This window comes from Hippoglossus stenolepis, chromosome 13, assembly GCF_022539355.2.
Source record: "Hippoglossus stenolepis isolate QCI-W04-F060 chromosome 13, HSTE1.2, whole genome shotgun sequence".
Classification (NCBI taxonomy): Eukaryota; Metazoa; Chordata; class Actinopteri; order Pleuronectiformes; family Pleuronectidae; genus Hippoglossus; species Hippoglossus stenolepis.
In genome coordinates this window covers 24,407,943-24,432,219 of record NC_061495.1, presented here as the reverse complement: position 1 = coordinate 24,432,219, position 24,277 = coordinate 24,407,943, and the positions used below count along the sequence as shown (strand labels likewise).

Below are 24,277 nucleotides of genomic sequence, written 5' to 3'. Positions count from 1 at the left end.
TCTTCACACCAAGCTGCTTACCTATTGCAGATTCAGTCTTCCCAGCCTGGTGCAGGTCTACAATTTTGTTTCTGGTGTCCTTTGACAGCTCTTTGGTCTTGGCCATAGTGGAGTTTGGATTGTGACTGTTTGAGGTTGTGGACAGGTGTCTTTTATACTGATAACGAGTTCAAACAGGTGCCATTAATACAGGTAACGAGTGGAGGACAGAGGAGCCTCTTGAAGAAGTTACAGGTCTGTGAGAGCCACAAATCTTGCTTGTTTGTAGGTGACCAAATACTTATTTTACCGAGGAATTTACCAATTAATTCATTAAAAATCCTACAATGTGATTTCCTGGATTCTTTCCCCCCATTCTGTCTCTCATAGTTGAAGTGTACCTATGATGAAAATTACAGGCATCTCTCATCTTTTTAAGTGGGAGAACTTGCACAATTGGTGGCTGACTAAATACTTTTTTGCCCCACTGTATAAGTTATGTGCGGGGGGGGGTCAGTGTGATGCAGGGGGCTTGTTTGTGAGCCCCACTGCCATGGGGAAAAAACTGTTCAGGTGGCGCGAGGTTGTGGTCTTGATGGCCCGGAACCTTTTTCCAGATGGGAGTCTCTGGAATAGGTGGTAGCCGGGATGGGAAGGATCAGCAATGATCTTGCCTGCTCTCTTCCTGGTCCTGGAGTGGAACAGGTGTAGGAGAGCCGGCAGGTCACAGCCGATGACCTTCTCAGCTGACCGAATGATCCGCTGCAGTCTGCCCTTGTCCTTGTCCTTGGCAGTGGAGGCAGCGAACCAGACGGTGATTGATGCAGTGAGGATGGACTCAATGATGGCCGTGTAGAACTCGACCATCACTTTCTGCGGCATGTTGAATTTCTTCAGTTGCCGCAGGAAGAACATCCTCTGCTGGGCCTTCTTGATGATGGTGGTGATGTTCTCAGCCCACCTCAGGTCCTGTGCAATTATAGTCCCCAGGAATCTGAAAGACTCCACTGTTTTAACTGGGGAGTCGCACATGGTGAGGGGGGCGGTTTGGGCTGGGCTCCTCCTGAAGTCTCCTATCATCTCTACAGTTTTCGAAGCGTTCAGCTCCAGGAAGTTCTGGCTGCACCAGGAAGCCAGGCTGTCTACTTCCTCTCTGTAGGCGGCCTCGTCCCCATTGGAGATTAATCCAATTAGGGTTGTGTCGTCTGCAAACTTCAGGAGTTTGACAGAGGGGTGGCTGGAGATGCAGTTGTTGGTGTAGAGGGAGAAGAGAAGAGGGGAGAGCACACAACCTTGTGGGGCTCCAGTGCTGATGGTCCGGGGCTCAGAGACAAGCTTGCCCAGCCTCACGCGCTGCTTCCTGTCTGTCAGGAAGTCAGTGATCCACCTGCAGGTGGGCTCAGGCATGCTCAGCTGTGTCAACTTGTCTCGGAGAAGAGCTGGGGCGATAGTGTTGAATGCGGAGCTGAAGTCCACAAACAGGATCCTGGCGTAGGTGCCGGGGGAGTCAAGGTGCTGGAGGATGAAGTGGAGTCCCATGTTGACTGCGTCGTCTACAGACCTGTTGGCTCTGTAGGCAAACTGCAGTGGGTCGAGGAGGTGGTTGGTTATGGCCTTGAGGTGGGTCAGCACAAGGCGCTCAAAGGTCTTCATTACTACAGAGGTCAGGGCGACTGGTCTGTAGTCATTAAGGTCTGTGATCCTCTGCTTTTTGGGAACGGGGATGATGGTGGATGTTTTGAGGCAGGCTGGTACCACGCATTCAGCCAGTGAGGTGTTGAAGATGTCCGTGATCACTGGAGACAGCTGGTCCGCACAGTACCTGAGTGTGGAGGGGGAGACAGCGTCTGGTCCAGCTGCCTTGCGGGGGTTCAGTCTCTTCAGTAGTTTGTTGACATCTCTCTCCTGAATGGAGAGAGGTGTGATGGGGGGGAGGGGGCAGTCTGGGACCATTTTGTGGGAGGGGGTAGTGTCTTTGTCCAGGCTGGGAAGAAGAGGTGTGATAGCTGTGGGGGGGTTCAGAATGTGGGGTAGGGTTAGAACTGGTCCATTGTCTGTCAAATCTGCAGTAGAAGTCATTCAGGTCATTTGCAAGTTGAAGGTCTTCCACAGAGTGGGGGGATTTGGTTTTGCAGCCGGTGATCACCCGAAGGCCTTTCCAGACTGACGAGGAGTCGTTGGCTGCAAATTGTTGTTCCAGCTTCTTTGAATACTGTCGTTTGGCCTCCTTAATCTCCTTGCCAAACGAGTATTTAGCCAGTCTGAACCTATCCTTGTCCCCAGTCTTGAAGGCCACCTCTTTCTCCAAACGAAGCTGTTTGAGTTTTGCTGTGAACCAGGGCTTGTCGTTGTTGTAACTCACCCTGGTGCGTGTTGGAATACATCTGTCCTCACAGAAGCTGATGTATGACGTCACAGCATCTGTAAATTCGTCCAGGCTGTTGGAAGAAGTTCTAAAAATGTCCCAGTCTGTGTTGTCCAGGCAATCACGCAGCTCCTCCACAGCTTCACTGCTGCTCCAGTTCTTAGATCTCAGCACAGCAGGTTTAGAAAGTTTGAGTTTCTGTCTGTAGGCCGGGATCAGATGAATAAGAGCGTGGACGGATAGACCCAGAGCAGCGCGGGAAACTGCATGATAAGCCCTGCTGATGGTACTGTAGCAGTGGTCCAGAGTATTCTCCCCTCTGGTCGGGCATTTAACAAACTGTTTGTATTTGGGGAGTTCGTGAGTTAAGTTGCCCTTATTAAAGTCCCCAATGACAATAACAGGGGAGTACGTGTTCTCTCTCCTTCTCTCCACTCCTAGTATCTGATCAGCGAGTTGACGCTGAGCCTCGCGCACGTCAGCTTGCGGTGGGATGTAAACTCCGGCCAGGATAAAAGAAGTGAATTCACGGGGAGAGTAAAACGGTCTGCAGGTGATGAAAAAAGATTCCAGGTCAGGAGAACAGGATTGTAAAATCACTTTCACGTCGCTGCACCAGCCATGGTTTATATAGAAACAAATCCCTCCGCCTTTTGCTTTGCGTGAGAGGATCGGGTCGCGGTCCGCGCGTAACAGCTGAAAGCCAGTCAGCTGTGCGGCAGAGTCCGGTGTAGATTCGGTCAGCCACGATTCCGTAAAACACAAAACAGAAGAAAGGGAAAAGTCTCTATTTGTCCTGATGAGAAGGCGCAGTTCGTCCATCTTATTGCACAGTGAGCGGACATTGGAGAGGAGTATACTCGGGAGAGGCGAGCGTAATCCTCTCTCCCTGAAGCGCACCAGGGCCCCAGCGCGCTTTCCTCTCCGTCTCCGCCTCAGTCTCGCTGCGTGACCGAGGACCACGGCACCTTTGATAAGTAAATCCACTAAATCCACGGAAGAGGCGAGAAAGTTGGGAAATAAATCAGATGGTGTTGTGTCCCTGATGTTAAGTAGCTCGTCCATCGTGAAAATAATCCGAGTTGAGTCACAATTAACTGAGTTAAAGACTAAAAACAAACACAGAAGTGCGCACCAACACACCGAGGCGGCCGTTCGAGGCGCCATCATTCAAGTAATCTGACTCTTTCTCACTCATGCATCCTAAATCTGCCACAGACACTCTCCTTTCTACTCTGTCCTCTCTTGACTCTCTCTGTCCTCTTACTTCACAACAGGAGCACAAGTACTCCCCAGCTCTGTGGTTGTTTGACTCGCTGTGCGCCGACAGAGCCACTATGCGAGCATCAGAAAAGAATTGGCGAAAATCTAAACACCCTGCTCTTATCAATCTCTTCTCTCCTCTTTCTCTACCACTATTTCTGCAGCCAAAAGCTCTTTTTACCAAACTAGAATTCAATTCTCATTTTCGAACCCCAAAAAGCTGTTCTCCATCTTTTCCAAACTCCTTGACCCCCCCAGTCCCCCTCCTCCTTCCACCAAGCCACTTTGTCAACTACTTTACAAAAAGGATAGATGACATACGCTCCTCATTTTCAAATCCACCTTTTGTAATTAAATTTCCATCAACTTCATCCCCTTCGCTTTCCTCTTTCACCCCCGTCTCCCAATCAAGTTCTTACCTTGGTAACCTCCACCTGCCCCCTTGACCCCATCCCATCTCACATTCTCCAGTCTATTGCTCCCGACCTTCTTTCTTTTCTCACTCATCTTATCAAAACTTCCCTGTCAACTGGCTGTTTCCCTAACCCCCCAAGGAGGCAAGAGTAACCCCTCTCCTGAAGAAATCCACCCTCAACCTGTCTGAAGTAAACAACTACAGACTTGTCTGTCTTCTTCCCTTTCTTTCCAAAGCTCTTGAGCCTCCTTGCTGTCTCTGAGCAACTTCACACTGCTAGAGCAGCCTCTCTCTCCTCTGTCCTCATCCTTCTAGACCAGACCTGGGCATTTTACAGCCCCCGGGCCACATCCGGCCCTTTGGCTGTCCATGACCGGCCCGCGTGAGGTCAATGGAATATTAGGAATCAAACGTAAATAAGTGTACATCATGCACAGAATACAACTACATTTCTTTTATTTTGAAGGCGCCTTTTTAAAAAAAACATTTTTACCTCACATACGTTCTGAATACACGCGAGCGTATGATGTGTTGGCGAACGGAGTTTAGGAGAGATGTTAGTTAGCTGTTAGTCCTCAAAAATGTCAGCTCACGTTAAAAAAAGAAAGATTGATACAGAATGTAGAGTTTTTAACGAGACATGGACTTCTAAGTAGTTATTTACTGAAGTCAAAGGGAAGGCCGTGTGCTTAGTTTGTGGAGAAAAGATCGCTGTGTTTAAGGATTACAATTTGAATCGCCATTACGAGACGAAAACATGGAGAAAATTACAAAAACTTGACCGATGAAGAACGTAGACGGACATCGGACGCTTTGCTAGCTAAGCTGCAGAAGCAACAAGGTTTTTTTACCAAGCTTTCCACATCCAGGGATGGAGCTGTCAAGACCAGCTTTGTGATAACTCACAAAATCGCCAAAAAAAGTAAGCCATTCTCTGATGGGGATTTGATCAAAGAGTGTTTGGTGGACTCTGCTGCACTAATATGCCCTGAGAAGAAAGAAGCATTTGAGAATGTGCCCCTCTCCAGACGAACCGTAACGAGAAGGATCGAGGACATCGCGGGAAATCTCGAGCTTCAGCTGCAAAAGAAAGTAGACAATTTTGACTTTTTCTCCTTGGCTCTGGATGAGAGCTGTGATGTCCGCGACACAGCCCAGTTACTCATCTTTGTACGTGGGATGACGAAAGACTTTGAGATTACGGAGGAGCTGGCAGCAATGCGGTCAATAAAAGGGATGACGACTGGGAGTCTAGAATCTAGACCTTTCTGCTGCATTTGACACAGTGAACCACCAGATCCTTATTTCCTCCCTTCAGGATCTAGGTGTCTCAGGCTCTGCTCTCTCCCTGCTCTCATCCTACCTCAACGACCGCACTTACCGGGAAACTTGGAGAGGATCTGTGTCCAAACCTTGTCCTCTCACTACTGGGGTCCCTCCTGTTCTCTCTGTACACCAACTCTCTCGGCTCTGTCATTCACTCACAGGGCTTTTCCTTCCACAGCTACGCTGATGACACCCAACTAATCCTCTCTTTTCCCCAATCTGAAACACAGGTAACCGCACAAATCTCTGCCTGTCTGACTGACATCTCTAAGTGGATGTCTGCACACCACCTGAAAATCCACCTTGACAAGACCGAACTACTTTACCTTCCAGGGAAGGGCTCTCCCACCCATGACATGACTATTACCTTTGACAAGTCTGTGGTAACCCCCACTCAGACTGCTAGGAACCTGGGTGTGACACTCGATCGTTAACTCTACCTTACTGCCAACATTACTGTAACAACCCGCTCCTGTGGATACATGCTGCACAACATAAGGAGAATATGTCCCCTTCTCACTCAGAAGGCAGCGCATGTTCTGGTCCAGGCTCTGGTCATCTCACGCCTAGACTATTGCAACACCCTCCTGGCTGGTCTACCTGCTAGTGCCATCCGACCTCTGCAGCTCATCTAGAATGCAGGAGCTTGACTGGTCTTTAACCTACCTAAATTCACTCACACTACTCCGCTCGTCCGCTCCCTTCACTGGTTACCAGTGGCTGCCCGCATCCATATCAGAACACTAGTACTTGCGTACCATGCTGCGAACAGATCGGGCCCAGCCTACATCCAGGACATGGTCAAACCTTACACCCCAGTTGTCCACTCCACTCTGCATCTGCCAATCGGCTTGTTGCTCCCTCACTGCTAGCTAACCACTCAACAAAATCACGACTCTTTGCTGTCCTGGCTCCTAAATGGTGGAACAAGTTCCCCAATGACATCAGGACAGCAGAAAGTCTACACATCTTCCGCCGCAGACTAAAGACATCTCTTCCGTCTATACCTCGGATAAAAAAAAGAAAAAAAACACTATATTTAGTAGCACTTGGTTAAGTTAGGACTTATTCACAAAAGTGGATAGTATTAGCTCCAGAGACGTTTTGGGTGTTAAAATGCACCCTCCGTATTAGAGGTACTCAAATTTGTCCATTATTCACCATACACATTTGTAAATATCTTTGTATGCTTTGCATGACCATGGTGGTCAACCTACATGGACAAAAAACTCTGTATGCGTTACACCAGTCATTCCCATAGTGTGGGCCATGAAGCCACTGCAGGTGGTCCGTGAGAGGTCATCAGAAAATGCATAAATAAAATATGTTTCAGATTTGTAAGTAAGCAATAAATTACCGCGGAAAATTTATGATTGATTTAAAAAAAAAAAAAAGGAATCATCACAGGTAATGAAACAAAGCCATAAGATTAAAATTCCACGTTATTCTTATTTTATCTGACCTATATATCAGATGTCATTGTATTTGCTGACAGTCATATTAACACCTGAACGCATCACGCATCATTAGCGGGGAATCATAGATGAGGGAAAACTTTGTTATGTACTGGGTCGAGCAAGATGGAGCAGTAGCTGTCAGGACGAAAGAGGCAAGCTGTTTATGATGAAGGTGAATCAGAAAATCATACTGAATCATTGAAAACAAAAAAGCTGTCTCTGGGATTAATGAGTGCGGGCTCAGAGGCCAACCCCCAAGCCTGTGTGTGTGCTGTGCTGAGATGCTAGCTAACGAGGCCCTGAAACCATGTAAAGTGCGCCACCATTTAGAATCTAAACATGAACATTATTTATCCAAGCCTTGAGATTTTTTTGAAAATAACCTGAGAGTATCTGAGCCAGCTATGCAGCAACATCACCCCTCTCATTAGGTGAGTTACAGGTTACTTTACGCGATGTGATTTAATATCCAGTATATCGAGATAAACTACTTGAGGTTTCAGACTGGAGGAAATCCAGTGTTAATGTCAGTTTATGGACTTGTGAGAGCGAGCAGTTTTTTTCTTCGGGGGGCCTCAAGTATATTTGGTTACGCCGCAAATGTGTTTTTCTTCTTACTGATATTATTGTTGTGAAATGTAACGTGTTGTGCTCTGTTATACAAACAGCAAGAATATATGTTTAACAATCCACTATTTGCACTTAATGTTTTACATTTGTTGCTTTGCAAATTGTTTTGCTTAAACATGGATAGATTATTACGGAAAATGTTGGGACTTTTGAGACAGCGCTTTGGTTTGTCCCGTTATTGGATTTGCACTGCATATGTATATCTAGTCTTGTGTGTGGATCATAAAGTTGTGATTATTTAAATTTGGGGTGGGGCACACAAATTTGTCCCTTTTTCAAATTGGGCCACGGCATTCTTAAGTTTGGGAATGGCTGCGTTACACCATAACATTGTTATTGCACAAATATATATAAATAAAGATTATTAACAAGCTATTACAACTTGATAGTTTTGGATGGAGAAAGATTCAACAAATAAGTCAAGTTGGCAAATAATTCACATTTTCACATCATTGTAACATCAGTAGCAAATTGGCAGTTAATGATGAAAAATCCTACTAAATATCCAAGAGAATTAATGATTCAACAGTAAGCTGAAATTCAAAGGAAAGACATGTAAAGAGACTCCAATTTACACACACACACACACACACACACACACACTCACCACTGGTTCCTGTCAAAGGACACCAACAGGCGGATCCCAGGAGGAACAGGGGCCATATTTGGACTGACGTTTTGACAATTGGCTTATGTGAGCTCACGCTGAAGAGATTGATGTGTTACATGCTGACATGGTGGTTATGCATCCATTAATCTCCATTCCAGAAGAAGTTGCTGGGAAATGAGAAAAAAAGGTTTAGCAGAAAAGAAAGAGGTCCTGTTCTCAGCTGGTAGTAACATCAGTCCTGGTGTGAATAATGTCACAAAGGTGAAACCGAGTGCAGAGGAGAGGAAACACCACCATAAATCACAGCAAAACACAGAAAAGACTCTCACTATGAGCTTTTCAAAAAACAAGCACACAAATTAGGTGTATAATTTTTGTTGTTGTTTAGTCCTTTTCATTCTAACAAAATAGCTCATTTGTGACATTAGACTGTCCTAATACTGTGTAGAATGACATTACAACATCTCAGTGTCAATTAAAGTTAAATTGGTCTGTGCAAACACCCTGTCGTTTTTTTCATTCTCTAAAATCAGCCTGGTCTTTAATTATCATTAGGTTTCAATAAATACCCATGAGACAAATGTTAAAGCTCGTTTTTCTCTGGAATGTGTTTTTAGCATTTTTACCTATTTGTGTATTTTTATTAATTTGTTTGTTTACAAGTTCATTCATCCATTGATAGGCTGGCTGAATGAAAACGCTTTTACTTTGAAATCCTTTACTAGTTCTCACCATAATGCCGAGTACACGCAGAACAACATGAGGGCTGCTTTACCGCAGGCCGGAAAATCACATGCTGTCATAGGCTGTATATAAAAAGCATGGATAAATACGTGTGTTCCAATAGACACTGGGGAGCGCGGCCACGTTACAGCCAGTGAAGCTGAAACGTTTACATGCATCTACCATACTATCCAGTTGTGTACCTCATGTGACATAATGGTTTCATAAAGCTTCATCTTATGGAGGCTAATATCACAGCTCTATGGTGATAATATCAACATACCGTGGTCAAAGCTTCTAGTCTCCAGCCAAATCTCATACAACCCAGCCATGGACACAAAGACTCAGGTCTCTGATGTTTACTGAGGGTGAGCATCTCAAACTACAGACGTGGACAGTGTCCGGGTTCACAGCGTGGACTGTTCGACCCATTAAGTGACAGTGTTTTCCTCTTGTGTATCGCATGTCGAATAGTAACTTAAGAGGACGTCCAAATATCAGCAGTGTACCGACAAAGAAAGTCGATAAGCTTAATGACTTTCTTTTCCGTGAACGTTTTAAAATTCACATTTGCCCCGATGGCGGAAACAATACGGTTGTTAAATCGCAGGTTACAGCCAATCTCTACCTTTCAAATGTAATGACAGGTAGGCAGAGCACGCTGCGGCTGAGAGACCGTCGGTCTCGTATCGTACACAACTCAGCACAAACACACGGGTCCTCCTGGGGGGCTTACCTCGAACGGAAAAACTCGACGATTCGTGTTAGTTCCTGCTCTCAGCTGCGCGACACGTCCTCCACTTCCTTGTGTGAAAACAAGCGACCGTCACCACAAAGCCACTCACACAGCTGTGCGGCTCCTCTGCGCTTGTCTGACGTCATCAGTTTACACGGTTCAGGCGGTATGTGCTTTATGTAAAACATCCTGCAAATAACATCAGATTGCTTCTGGTTTATTTTATTATTCAGAATTAATTTATGAAACACATTTTATTTTTTAAACTTTAAGACCTTGAACCCAATTTTGTCCAATTTGATCTTTATTTGATCTGTCTTTCATTTTACAATAATTCTTTCAAAATACTTTGCTCAGTTAGAAATTCTTCAGACATTATATACTCAAGCATGGCACCTCACCTGTGTTCATCACCGCTGTCTGGTCTCTATAATTTGTTTTTAATTGTCTGACTCCTCTTTACATTCATTCATGAAAGTAGCAGAATGTTCAAGGAATTTACCTTGTTGGCAGACCTATTATAGAGTCAGGTGACTAATGATACTACAGTATTTTAGGAAATCCCTGTAAAGTCTCCAGTAACATTTTTAGGTATTGCGATTGTTTGTGCGGATGTTTTCTGGAAGCTGGTGAAAGGAGAACTCAGGCAGCAGCTGATGTCTTGTGCAGAAGATTTTAATATAGACTTGATGCATCAAGGAGACCAGAAGGTGGAACAATATACAAACGCTAACAGAGTAACATGAGCAATTGGCTTGCTGCTCCCTCACTGGGAGCTAACCACTCAACAAAATCAAGACTCTTTGCTGTCCTGGCTCCTAAATGGTGTCTGAAGATGTCTCCCACAGCATCCCCATATATCTTCCTCTACTTGCATCACCCATTCCAACAGCACACCCATGAATGGCTAGAATTGCTGTCACTCTCTATGTTACATGTAGGTGTTTACATGTAGGCGTAATATGCATTCCTAAATCACATTGTGTCCTTACGTCTTGCCACTGGTGAAATATGTAAAGAGTTTAAGAAGTTGGTGCCTCTCTGTACAATACAATAGATAAAACACAGTGTAAATTCAACTTAATAGGTCTCACACATCAAGCATTAATTTGAACCGCAAACCTCTCAGCCAATTTCAGTAAAAGCTCTGCGGCAACCAATTAGTCCTTCTGCTTATTATCAAAGAATACATGATAATATAACTATCGTAACAAGGTCAAATGAGACATGTTTCTTAAATGTAATAGAACAATTCTTGAGTCAAAACAGTCCGATTAGATAAACCTAAATGTTAATCAGGAAAATTGTAAGGTTTCCATCTGTTATATATCCTTTTTTCTTCTCAGCTCCAAAATGATCATTAATGATAAGTATTCATTATATATCAAGGGCCAGTGATAAATAAAAAGAACTACTGCGTATTGAAAAACACAATATAAATCAACAAACAAGTAATTTCAAACCCAAAATTACAGTGAAACCATTATTATTCACTTCAGTTCTATTTGTATAGCACCAAAACTTCCCTCTAATTCCGGGTTAGGACCCTTTTCTCATATCTGTGGTGTCTAAGGAGTGAACGCTTTGACCTTAGCCATGCTCTCGCACTTCCACAAACACGACAGACAGCTGCACTACGTCTCAAGGAGAGGAGACAGTGTCTCGGAAACTTCCATAACATCCCCTTTTATTACCATTCCCCTAATTATTAAATTTTTCAGGCAGGAGCAAAGGTCAAACCTCAATGATGGGGACGAGAAATACCTATTTTTGCCCATTCTCATATTAGATGAAACCCTATCAAGTAAAGGGGGTGATAACATGAACATACCTGAATACATCAGAACAATAAAACAATTGAATAAACAAACTAGTTTTAACAACTTCAATGAAAATCTAAAATTTTATCACATTAACCATCATCATAATTAACACATTGTAGAGTCTTCAACCCATGTACTTCACGCACAGTAGAGGGTCACCACCATGGAGAGATTACTAGCATATATGATGCATGGCGATATGGATTCCATACTAGCAGGATTATCATTCCAACTTTCACAAATTATCAACTACAATTTAGTTTTCTTTATGATTCAACATTTCTATGAAAATATGATCCAGATATATATATATTTTTTATATTTACTGTCATAACTTTTAAACCATTTTAAACCACTGAAAAAATAATACTATAGCATAATCATGCAAGTTCACCTTTTCAGAGAGCAATGATCCTAATTGTAAAGAACGTTCAATTTGACATTTAAATTGGAATGAGAAATATTAAAATATCCTTGGTGAATAAAACATAAATAAAACTAGGGCTACGTTGTAGCACTAACGGGCCCGAGCACACGCATTTCGAAGCCTATTGCGGTTAGTGGAGAGAGCGATCATTGAACAAGCGCACGTCTCCACGTTGCATGCGTTTTGCGCACTGCGGCAAGGACAAACGCTTCACTTCCTGCATCCGTCATGTGATGTCGATCCTTGCCTGCTATTTGCTCATTACGGTCCACGCTATCAATTGCAGATCACACTGTGAAAATTTTATGTAAATCGAATGATAGTTGTAAAACAAAGCATAATTCCTGTTGCCAGTAGGTGGCGCCATCACTATTATTACCTACAGACTAATATATCTGTTCAAGAAGGGGCTCTGATGTAGCATGAGCAATTTTGTGTCAATTGGACAATGTTACAACAACTTAATTATCACACTGATCAGTAGGTGGCGCTATGACCCTGCACTAATATTAATATATGGAGCTGTTCAGGTCAGGATTGTGATTATAGGTCAGCATTTGGGGGCCGGTTGGATAATGCAGAGTGGATTCACAAAGTACTTCCTGTTTCATGGCGAATCATTAGGTGGCGCTATGACACTGAGGAAATATTGACACAGAGCTGTTCAGGCTTGGACTCTGATCATGAGACAGAAGTTTGGTGATGATAGGACAATGCACACTGGACTTATGACAACATCGTGTCCTTTGGCGAAGGATGAACCTTCGCCGCACCTCAATGTTTACACGGTTTGAGGAAATGTCACAATTCTGACCATGGTCCAATGACTTGACTGAGCTCATTTGAGCTGTATATTGTAAAGCAGCCAGGAGCAGTGCATCAAAGTATAAAACATGTCACTTCCTGTAGCCAGCAGGTGGCGCTGTGATTTTAAGTCATGATTTCTGTGTAGATGTCATCAGGTCACGACTCTTGTCTTACATGTCTAGTTTGGACTCGATTGGACCATGTATGTCTGAGATACAGAACCTCGTGTTTTGATGGCGTGTAATCAAACTTTGACCCCACGCCACGGTCACACCGTGTGACGAAAAAAATCGATCTTTGAGTTAGTTTTTTATCTCCATCTTGTTGTGATGACACCCATCTCAATTTGAAGTTGATCTGATGAAAGCTCTATGACAAGTTCGTCAAAGTAAAAATGTGGAATATGGCCAAAATGGCCACTAAATGCAAAATGGCGGGCTTCCTGTTTGGTCTAGCATATCTATCCAAGAGACTTATTTGTTTGTTATGAAAAGACACATGTCCCCATCGATTTTTGTAGATGTCGGCCAATCGTGGTGTCGGGGCTGCCCTTTAGGGGGCGCTAGTCAGTTATTTTGCCACGCCCATTCCTTAAAACCATATGAATATTTTCAGGGGGTGTTGATACACACATGTAGTTTGAGGGAGACTGAAGTATGAACACTGAAGTTACAGCAATGTCATGTTTCACGGCGAGTTGATTCACTTTGATGCCACGCCACTATTATGGCGTTTGACGAAAAGTCACAGTAATCTTATGCCTACATTATCAATGTCTTGAGACCCATTTGCCACAGTTTGATGTGGTTGCAGTAAGTGGATGAGGAGGAATACATCCAAGTGGAAGACATGCAAAAAACAAGACATTTCCTGTTGCCACCAGGGGGTGCTGTGATTTTAAGTCATGATTTCTGTGTAGATGTCATCAAGTCGGGACTCTTGTCTTACATGTCTAGTTTGGACTCGATTGGAAACAAAAATGTCCGAGATACAGAACCTCGTGTTTTAATGGCGTGTAATCAAACTTTGACGACATGCCACGGTCACACCGTGTGACGAAAAATCGATCTTTGGGTTATTTTTTATCTCCGTCTTGTTGTGATGACACTCATCTCAATTTGAAGTTGATCAGATAAAAGCCCTGGGACAAGTACATCACAGTAAAAATGTGGAATATGGCCAAAATAGCCACTAAAGTCAAAATGATGGGCTTCCTGTTTGGTCTAGCATATCTAGCCAAGAGACTTATTTGTTTGTTATGAAAAGACACATGTCCCTGTCGATAATAATAATCTAACCCTAACCCATAATAATAATCTTTTCAATTTCAATAGGGCCTCCCACCGGAGGTGCTCGGGCCCTAATAATAATAATAATAATCTTTTCAATTTCAATAGGGCCTCCCACCGTAGGTGCTCGGGCCCTAATAATAAAAATAATCTTTTCAATTACAATAGGGCCTCCCACTGTTCGGTGCTCGGGCCCTAATAAGAATAAGAATACGAACTAGAAAATTCCTCGTGCCGAGAAATTTCGAATGGGTGCCATGCTTGCTGCCGGATCCAGACAGACCCTAACCCTTTTTTTGGGAAGAGAGAGAGAGAGAGAGACTTGATCAGTAGGTGGCTCTATCACTAACACTGCAGACACAGCTCATAGAGACGTATGAGCATCATAGGTCTCTTCAGGTCAGGGCTCTGATCATGTGACAGAATTTTGGGGTCGATTGCTCAAACTTCACTTTCACACTGACCACTAGGTGGCGCTGTAACAATTAGTCAACATTGAGACCCCCTCTGAAAGACTAAGAAAATTCAATGTCTGCTCTCACCTGGACTTGAGCTCACAACCTCTGAGTCTCTGTCCCTCTGCTCTACCCACCACACTACATATAGTGTTGACCAACACCTTTGAAGTAGTAAATATAAAGATTCCTTTCTCCCACTGACCCACTTTCACCCTTTGGCCCCGCCCCCTGCCCCTCTCTCTGCGTGTGTAACTTCACTAATTTCTGCACCTGTGACAGAGAGCGAGTGACAGTTTGGACCTTGGGAGTACGTCACGAACAAAATGCTCTAATTCAAAATCTATAACTCCTATATGTGAGATGAAAACACCGTGAGAATCACAAGACTTTGATGAACAAGCAGATATCTATATTATTTGTTAGAGTCAAAAAATGAGGCCGTGCGAGCAATTTAGAAACGTAGTGGTTATTCCAAAAATGTCATCCGAAAATTAACATGGGACCCAATGGGGAGGAGATATTTCTACACTCTAGCGCTCTCCGCAAACAAATGCTTGTTACTCAAAAACTATAAGTCCTATCGGTAAAATGAATTTATTGGTGAGAGCTACGAAATGGAGCCGTGGGAGTGATTTACGTTTTATTTTTCGGTTTTGCTCTTTCCAGAAATTTTCGTCAAAATTAACATGGGACCCAAGGGGAATCTGTGTCGGAAAAAATTCCTCGATTTCTCGCAGCGGATATAAGCACAGGTCGACACAGTTTATCTATCCGTCAAAGTTTGCGGTTTTTACATCAGTACATAAGGGGATTGGATGAAATAGGCCTCCGGATAATGTTAAGATTTGTGACTGGGTCTAATGTCATCTGCGTTAAGGAAATTTAAATCATATTCACCTCGTCGGAAGGGCTGGCACGGCGGCCAATTGCACATACTTGTGGCCCAACTTTGGAGCTGCCGTCAACTTACAACAGCTATCCTGAGCTTCGAGCTGAAATAGAGACTATACTGTCCACCAACTTCTATACAATGGACATTGCATAGGAATGCCTCTGTCACTCACTCACATGTACACACTTTTCCCTTTCTTGTTAATTTTCTTATCAGAGCCCACTGTCAAGATCAAAACAGTGTGATTGTGAGACAGAGATAATATGGGAAAGATTTGGTCATTAGCTCATGTTGTGTTAAGGTGTCCAATATCTTACACTGAAGTAGAGTCAAATTATTTTGGAAGTGTTGTTAATGCAAATGTTGATTTCTTTCAAATTTCTTGAATTAATTAAAAAAGCTTTTCATTTATTTTACTGTGGTATTGCTGACACTTTACAGAGCAGCTGTTGAACACTGTGATTCTGAAACATCTATTTCCAATTTACTTTTATTTACGTTGTCTGTTATCAGTTAGAGTAGAATCTTTTTGGACATGGTTCTCACACAGTTGCATTTTTTACTGAGAAATCATAATTGAATTGGAGCCTGTAGCTCATTTCAGCTGTTATTACTGGTAGTGTTTGTGAATCTGTTCTAATATACTATTAGAGAGTACCTCAAAAGCATCCTACTTTTTATTAATAAAAAGCACTGGTTGCTCTTGTTTTGTACATTTGTGTTCAAACTAATTGTGTCTTTACTGCAGTTAAGTTTAACTACCCATTGCCACAAATGGTACTTGACTATTTACTGAAATCATTTATTTGTTCTAAAACTGGTGGATCCTGTCTAACAGAGCAGAATTGCTGACTTTGGATAACTGCATTCGATAAAATCTTGAAAAACTTATATTATCCATCTAATTCACTACAGAGAATCTTTTAAGTAGACATTTCCCTGTTAGTTATTGTTGTGATCAGATGCTACTGCATGTTATATCCACTAGGTGGCAGCAGTTGTTAAATATGAGTAATTAAAGAAGCAGAAAAGATTAGAGTAAGAAGACACTAAGATGCACATATATGTTGCTCAGTGCAGGCGTTCCCAAACTTTTCCATGCCAAGGACCACCATATAGCATAAGGCTCTGGCGGGGACCCCCCAGTTGCAAACTTTTTTGTGCAATATAATGGCAAATTTCTCAAATCAAACAAATAGCTTCTTAATATATTTCCCTTATTTTTTGTAATAACTAATAATCTGTCTTATATCTGTTACAAACATTCCTTGTCATTTCTGTACAGTAATATTAACCGTAAACATATATATATATATATTCTGTTTTTTCTATTTTGTTAATATTCATTACATTCAGTGTCCCTCTTCCGTTATAAACAGTGCTCGTCATTTAAGTATGTTTGTCTCTGTGTGTATACCTGGTCCCTCACTAGTGGGAGGGGTGGGCTTGGTGGCTCCTACACAGTTTATCTATCCGAGGTTTTATGGCTGTCAGTGCCAGACGAATGTCATTCTCCACTTGCAGACATGCTCTGTGCTTTGTTTTAAATACCTTCGATGTAGAAAAGCCATTTGTGGTGGCAAATGGAAGAAGAGATTTCATACCTCCAAGTTTTAGATGCCAAGGTGGTATTCCGTGGTTGTGGCAGTTTTGCAGCTGAGTCATCTTCAGTCTGGATGTCGGATCTTTTTCGTTTTAAAAATGTGTCCATTTTTGCTTAATTGGACCAACTTTCTGATGCAGCGGCTGCTCGATTCTGATTGGCTTGAGCGGTGTGTGGTTTTTTTTTTATGAAAAGAAAAAAAAGATTGGCATCCAAGGACACATAGATTTCGATATGCAATGATTAATAACATCTAAAACACATATTTAATTTAATAATTTTATTTTTATTGCCACATTGTCCCCCCTTTTCCCTTACAGTTTCCGCGCGCCCCCTGACGCCCCCTGGCGACCCCTGGTGGGGGTGAAAAGCAGTGGCTTAGGGCATTGTGTAATAAAGTTACGTTGGGACTTAAACTTTTCACAGTACAAGCGCCCATAGCTGTTATGTTCGTGTTTGGAAGGATGAGGCTTAGTTTATGTGATCTGTGGTGGCAATTTCTATTTAATCATACACAATTATACATTGTCTCTCGGAAAGTTCAATTCTAACACCTGCAGGTGGGCTCACCCCACACAACCACCTAGAACAGGGGTATTCAACTAAAATGTAAAGAGGTCCAGTTAGAGAAAATTTCTTGAAGCAAAGGTTCGGAAGATCATAATGTCTAACTATTTAGTGTGATATATATTTAAGTAGCCTAGTAGTTGTATCAACATCTGCATGTACTAAATACCTGACTGTCAAATCAAATGAATTCAGTACGATTCAAAAACTTTTGGACAATATTTATTGTCACGTAACAAAGAACTGAACATATATGTATGATTGCAGATATGTATAATGTTCTCTCATTAACTAAATAAAAGTAGGGCTGCATTTCAAAATAAGAGAAAATAAATAAAATGTGAAAATTGTGCATGTTCAAATAAAGGGCTTAACTTCAGAAAAATAAAATAAAGGGAGCAAAAGCTTGAATTTCCCTTTTTCTGTTTCACATCTTGACTCAAAGGTCTCAACCAATTTTACAGATAATAAATCTCAACACATCTTAACAATTGAACAGTTTTAGAATCACTTTCTTCCCCTCTTATATCCCACTCCCCCACTTTGTTCGTCTGTTTCTCTCCCTTTCTCCGTCTCACTCCTCTGTTTCTCTCCCTTTCTCCGGCTCACTCCTCTGTTTCTCTCCCTTTCTCCGTCTCACTCCTCTGTTTCTCTCCCTTTCTCCGGCTCACTCCTCTGTTTCTCTCCCTTTCTCCGTCTCACTCCTCTGTTTCTCTCTTTCTCCGTCTCACTCCTCTGTTTCTCTCTCTTTCTCCGTCTCACTCCTGTTTCTCTCCCTTTCTCCGGCTCACTCCTCTGTATCTCTCCCTTTGTTTTCTCTACCTGTATCGCTATCTTTCTTTTTCTTTCTACCGTCTTTTCATGTGTAACTTGCCTCTAACTCTCTCATCTGTCTCCACTGTAGAGTTGCAATGTTTACCGCCTGGAATGCACAGACTTGATTGGCTGAGTGGTATCACGTGGGATGGCTTAACTCACATGCAATTGTGCAAATCTGTGCGTTTCCTCATCCGCTAAACCACTACCGTAAAGACTACAAAAGCTGCGCCGGTTACAAATAGAAGCGCCCCGTCAGGTTTTAAATCATAACCTTCTGTTTTGGCTGTAGGTCTGGGTCCGTACGGGACGGCTTCTAGGTCCGGACTCGGACCGCGGTCCGCCTGTTAGTGACCCCTGTCCTAGAAGAAAGGACAATTCCTTGTCACAGGTAGCATGGACTCTGTGGAGTTTGGTGAACTAGTGCTTATTTTGATAAAAAATGACACTGTTCATTTTTTGGTGTCAAAGCACGTAGCAGAATTCCTTCCCCAGTACCATCTTTACACAGTTCTAAAAGACAATGAAAAGATGCAGTGTCTGAACATCAATGACTTGATTGATTTCTATCCATTGCCATCTTATATGAAGGATGGATATCAAATGGTTCCATTGAAGCACAGTGTGTTGTCACACTAATGAATGTCTTGGGCTGTCATTCTGGTGTTAATTGAGCTCACTTGACTCTTTCTTAGAAATCAGAAATGGATGATGCAGAGCAAAACATCCTCAGCAGTGCCATTACTAAGGTTTTGCCAGACCTCCCAGGCTCAAGTCTAGAAATTCTGGAGGAGACTGCAATCGTTGGGGTTGGAGACCACTGAGGATTTTTCCTTTATCCAGGAAGCTGATCTTCTTTCAGTACTAAGACCAATTCAAGCCAGAAAATAGGTGGCAGCCTGGAATCAGACAAGTAAATACATTTTGCCAAAATTTATTTTAGTAGAGAAAAGATCACTCTGTACACGTTGTTAATGTCATTATTTTTGTTTTACAGGACAGAGCACTGAATTCTGCAACGAGCCAGTGTTGACCTCTCCAGCTTCCTCATCACGCTCCTCACTCTCTCCTTCCCCCTCACCCAGCCACTCAATTACAGTTGCTGATTAGGTTGACAGCAACTGCATGGCTATCCATGCAGTCAAGTTAATAAAACTTTGTGAAGAACATCTAAGCCTTTATTTGAATGCTTTTGAGACACTTCACAGTAGGTGAAGGGAACAACATGCTGGCTTTTGGGACACCAAGGAAATGGTGAGTTTCTGATCTGAAATGAACATTGGGGATGATGTGCAGCAAACGACCCAAGTTAGTATGTGTTCCTCCATATATGACTACTATACTACTATATGTCCTTACTTTCTTTCAGGTCTTATTAGTTCTACCAGTGGTTCTACTTCATGTGGACCTAAGCAACATCTGAGCTGTCCCACCAGTCTACGCCTCTGATCAGATACCAGTCTTGTCAAGGATAAACAGTGGTAAGTGGTTGTACAGTTAAGTGTATGTTCATTTAAAGATTCAGTGTGTAAGATTTAGGTGAAAGGGATCTATTCGCAGAAATTTAATATAAAATAATAGTAGTTTTTTCACTCGTGTGTTTCATCTAAATTGTACGAATTGTTGTTTTCTTTACTCTAGAATTGAAATACTTTATATTTACATCAGGAGTGGGTACTCTCTACAGAGGCAGCCATGTTTTTTACAATAGCCCGGACTGGACAAACTAAACACCCTTTGAGTTTTTGTGAAAAGTGAAGTTTACCACAGGTTCTCTTTCATGTTTGGAAGGGGAGGGTGAGGTGAAGGGTATTCCGCTACAACATGCAACTTTACCACTAGATGTCACTACATTTTACACACTGAACTTTTAACAAAAGAAGACCTTAAGTTTATCTCTTTTTGTAAGCACAGTGTTGCCATTTCATGTTCACAGGTTAGTTAAACCACCTTGGTTCTGTTGCTTTTACTGCTGGATTTCTCAGTAGATTTGAACATTTATGGCCTTCTTTGTTAACTTTAATGTTTCGTATAATTTTTTTTTCATATTTGTTGTGAGACAAACTTAGCCACTGTTTAAATACTATGCAAATTGTTGTATTATTAGTGTTGATATAACTATTATCGTTTTTTTTTGTCAATCCACAGCGATGATGAAAAGACCTAGTAAAAAGTTTCCTGAACATCATACCATGTCTGTATGTGACTGTCCAACCTGCTGTCAAGTCTGGACCCAATGACTAGGACACCAGTCTTGTCGAGGCTAATTAGAGGTAAGCAGTTGTATAGTGTATGGCTGCATGTTAATTATAACTATATTTCCAGTTGTCTACTGTTTAAATCTGAGTAGTCATAATTCTGTGTGTGTTTACACAAATCTTAACAATGCAACATCTTCCAGTGGATAGTTTTTTTGCTTTAGAACGTAACTGCTGTAAAACACTTATTAAACTAGGGCTACGTTGTAGCACTGAACGGGCCCGAGCACACGCAACTCAGGACCTGTCGCGGTTGGTGGAGAGAGCGATCGGCGACCTGGCACACGGCTCCGCGTTGCATGCGTATTGCGCACTGCGGGAAGGATAAATGCTTCACTTCCTACGTCAGTCACGAGACGTCGATCCTTGCCTGCTAATTGCGCAATACGGTCCACGCTATCAATTGCAGATAACACGGTGAAAATGTTATGTAAATCGAATGATAGTTGTAAAACAAAGCTTAGTTCCTGTTGCCAGTAGGTGGCGCCATCACTATTATTACATACAGACTAATAGATCTGTTCAAGTAGGGGCTCTGATGTAGCATGAGCAATTTTGGGTCAATTGGACAATGTTACAACTTAATTTTCCAACTGATCAGTAGGTGGCGCTATGACCCTGCACTAATATTAATATATTGAGCTGTTCAGGTCAGGATTGTGATCATAGGTCTGAATAAGGGGCTGGTTGGATAAATCAGAGTGGATTTACAAAGTACTTCCTGTTTCATGGCGGATCAGTAGGTGGCGCTATGACACTGAGGAAATATTGACACATACACTGTGTGCACAATTATTAGGCAAGTGAGTATTTTGACCATATCATCATTTTTATGCATATTTTCCAACTCCAAGCTGTATAAACTTGAATGCCTATTGGATTTAAGCATATCAGGTGATGTGTATTTGTGTAATGAGGGAGGGTGTGGCCCAAGGAGATCAACACCCTATATCAAGGTGTGCATAATTATTAGGCAGCTTCTTTTCCTCAGGCAAAATTGGCCAAAAAAGAGATTTAATTGACTCTGAAAAGTCAAAAATTGTAAAAAGTCTTTCAGAGGGATGCAGCACTCTTGAAATTGCTAAGATATTGGGGCGTGATCACAGAACCATCAAACGTTTTGTTGCAAATAGTCAACAGGGTCGCAAGAAACGTGTTGAGAAAAAGACGCAAATTAACTGCCAAAGATTTGAGAAGAATCAAACGTGAAGTTACCAGGAACCCATTATCCTCCAGTGCTGTCATATTCCAGAACTGCAACCTACCTGGAGTGCCCAGAAGTACAAGGTGTTCAGTGCTCAGAGACATGGCCAAGGTAAGGAAGGCTGAAACCCGACCACCACTGAACAAGACACATAAGTTGAAGCGTCAAGACTGAGCCAAGAAATATCTGAAGACAGATTTTTCAAAGCTTTTATGGACTGATGAGATGAGAGTGACTCTTGACGGACCAGATGGATGGGCCCGTGGCTGGATCAGTAACGGGCACAGAGCTCCACTTTGACTCAGACGCCAGCAAGGTGGAGGTGGGGTACTGGTATGGGCTGGTATTATTAAAGATGAGCTAGTTGGACCTTTTCGGGTTGAAGATGGACTCAAAATCAATTCCCAAACCTACTGCCAGTTTTTAGAAGACATTTTCTTCAAGCAGTGGTACAGGAAAAAGTCTGCATCTTTCAAGAAGACCATGATTTGTATGCAGGACAATGCTCCATCGCATGCATCATAGTACTCCACTGCGTGGCTAGCCAGTAAAGGCCTTAAAGATGAAAGAATAATGACATGGCCCCCTTCCTCACCTGACCTAAACCCGATTGAGAACTTGTGGGCCCTTCTTAAATGGGAGATTTACGGTGAAGGAAAACAGTACACCTCTCTGAACAGTGTCTGGGAGGCTGTGGTTGCTGCTGCACAAAAAGTTGATTGTCAACAGATCAAGAAACTGACGGAATCCATGAATGGAAGGCTTATTACTGTTATTGAAAAGAAGGGTGTCTATATTGGTCACTGATTTTTTTTTTAAATGTCAGAATTGTTAATTTGTAAATTTTGAGTTGTTTGTTTATTATTCTCACTTTAACAGATGAAAATAAACAAGTGAGATGGGAAAAATTTAGTTTTTCATTTAGTTGCATCATAATTCTGCACACTAATAGTTGCCCAATAATTCTGCACACATAGATATTCTCCTAAGAAAGCCAAAACCTCGCTTTTACTTTCTTAAATATTCAGGTTTGAGGTTTATTAACATTTTGGATTGACCGAGAGCACTGTAGTTGTTCAATAATAAAATGAATCCTCAAAAATACAACTTGCCTAATAATTGTGCACACAGTGTAGAGCTGTTCAGGCTTGGACTCTGATCATGTGACAGAAGTTTGGTGGTGATAGGACAATGCACACTGGACTTATGACAACATCTTCTCCTTTGGCGAAGGATGAATCTTCGCCGCACCTCAATGTTTACACGGTTTGAGGAAATGTCACAATTCTGACCATGGTCCTATGACTTGACTGAGCTCTTTTGAGCTGTATATTGTAAAGTAGCCAGGAGCAGTGCATCAAAGTATAAAACATGTCACTTCCTGTCGCCAGCAGGTGGCGCTGTAATGATCAGTCAATATTGACACATGGATCTGATCAGGGCGGGACTTTGAATGTGTGAATGAGGTTTGAGGCTGATAGAACAATGCACAGAGGAGTTATAATAAATCCCTCTTTCTTGGCGAATCATCAAGATTCTACGCCACGCCACGGTCACACCGTGTGATGAAATCAAATATACCGAGGTAGTTTTATCTTCATCTTGTTGAGATGACACTCATCTCAATATGAAGTTGATCTGATGAAAGCCCTAGGACAAGTTCGTCAAAGTAAAAATGTCTAAAATGGCCACTAAAGTCAAAATGGCGGGCTTCCTGTTTTATCTAGCATATCTATCCAAGAGACTTTTTTGTTTGTTATGTAAAGACACATGGCCCTACCGATTTCTGTACATGTAGGCCAATCGTGGTGCACTTTAGGGGGCGCTATTCAGTTATTTTGCCACGCCCATTCCTGAAAACCATATAAATATCTTCAGGGGGGTGCTGTTGTTACACAAATGTAGTTTGAGGGAGACTGAAGCATGAACACCGAAGTTACAGCAATATCGTGTTTCACAGCGAGTTGATGAACTTTGACGCCACACCATTAATATGGCGTTTGACGAAAAGTCACAGTAATCTTATGCCTACAATATCAATGTCTTGACACCCTTTTGACACAGTTTGACATGGTTGCGGTCAGTGGATGAGGAGGAATACATCCAAGTGTTAGACATGCAAAAATCAAGACATTTCCTGTTACCACCAGGGGTGCTGGGATTTTAAGTCATGATTTCTGTGTAGATGTCATCAGGTCGCGACTCTTGTCTTACATGTCTAGTTTGGAGTCGATTGGACCAAATATGTCCGAGATACACAACCTTGTGTTTTGATGGCGTGTTATCAAACTTTGACGCCACGCCACGGTCACAGCGTGTGACAAAAGGGAAATTCAAGGTAGTTTATATCTCCATCTTGTTTAGATGACACTCACCTCAATATGAAGTTGATCTGAAGAAAGCCCTGGGAAAAGTTCGTCAAAGTAAAAATGTGGAAAATGGCCACTAAATCCAAAATGGCGGGCTTCCTGTTTTTTGTGCACTTTTTTGTGCATCTGGTCATGATACACAGGTGTCCTGATTTTTGTGAAGATCGGTGAAAGCTAACTGAGGGGCTTTTCCTTAGATGGCGCTGTTCAGCCATTTTGCCATGCCCATTTCAAATTACTCCAGAATTCAAATACTTTTT

General features: G+C 42.3%; 1 protein-coding gene across 3 annotated transcripts in view; it reads right to left on the bottom strand.

The window, feature by feature from the left end:
• Positions 1-24,277, bottom strand: part of slc37a1 (solute carrier family 37 member 1) — a 103,040-nt gene that overhangs the window by 61,956 nt on the left and 16,807 nt on the right. For 2 of the 3 annotated variants that reach the window (XM_035174189.2, XM_047342533.1), the window contains exons 2-3: positions 9,505-9,693; positions 8,043-8,212 (exon numbers count right to left, since the gene is read on the bottom strand). In XM_035174189.2, the coding sequence (XP_035030080.1) occupies positions 8,043-8,098 (56 nt within the window). In that variant the 5' untranslated portion in view covers positions 8,099-8,212; positions 9,505-9,693. Of the gene's footprint in view, positions 1-8,042; positions 8,213-9,504; positions 9,739-24,277 lie in introns of those variants that run through there. The other variant, XM_035174187.2, reaches the window with a different exon arrangement.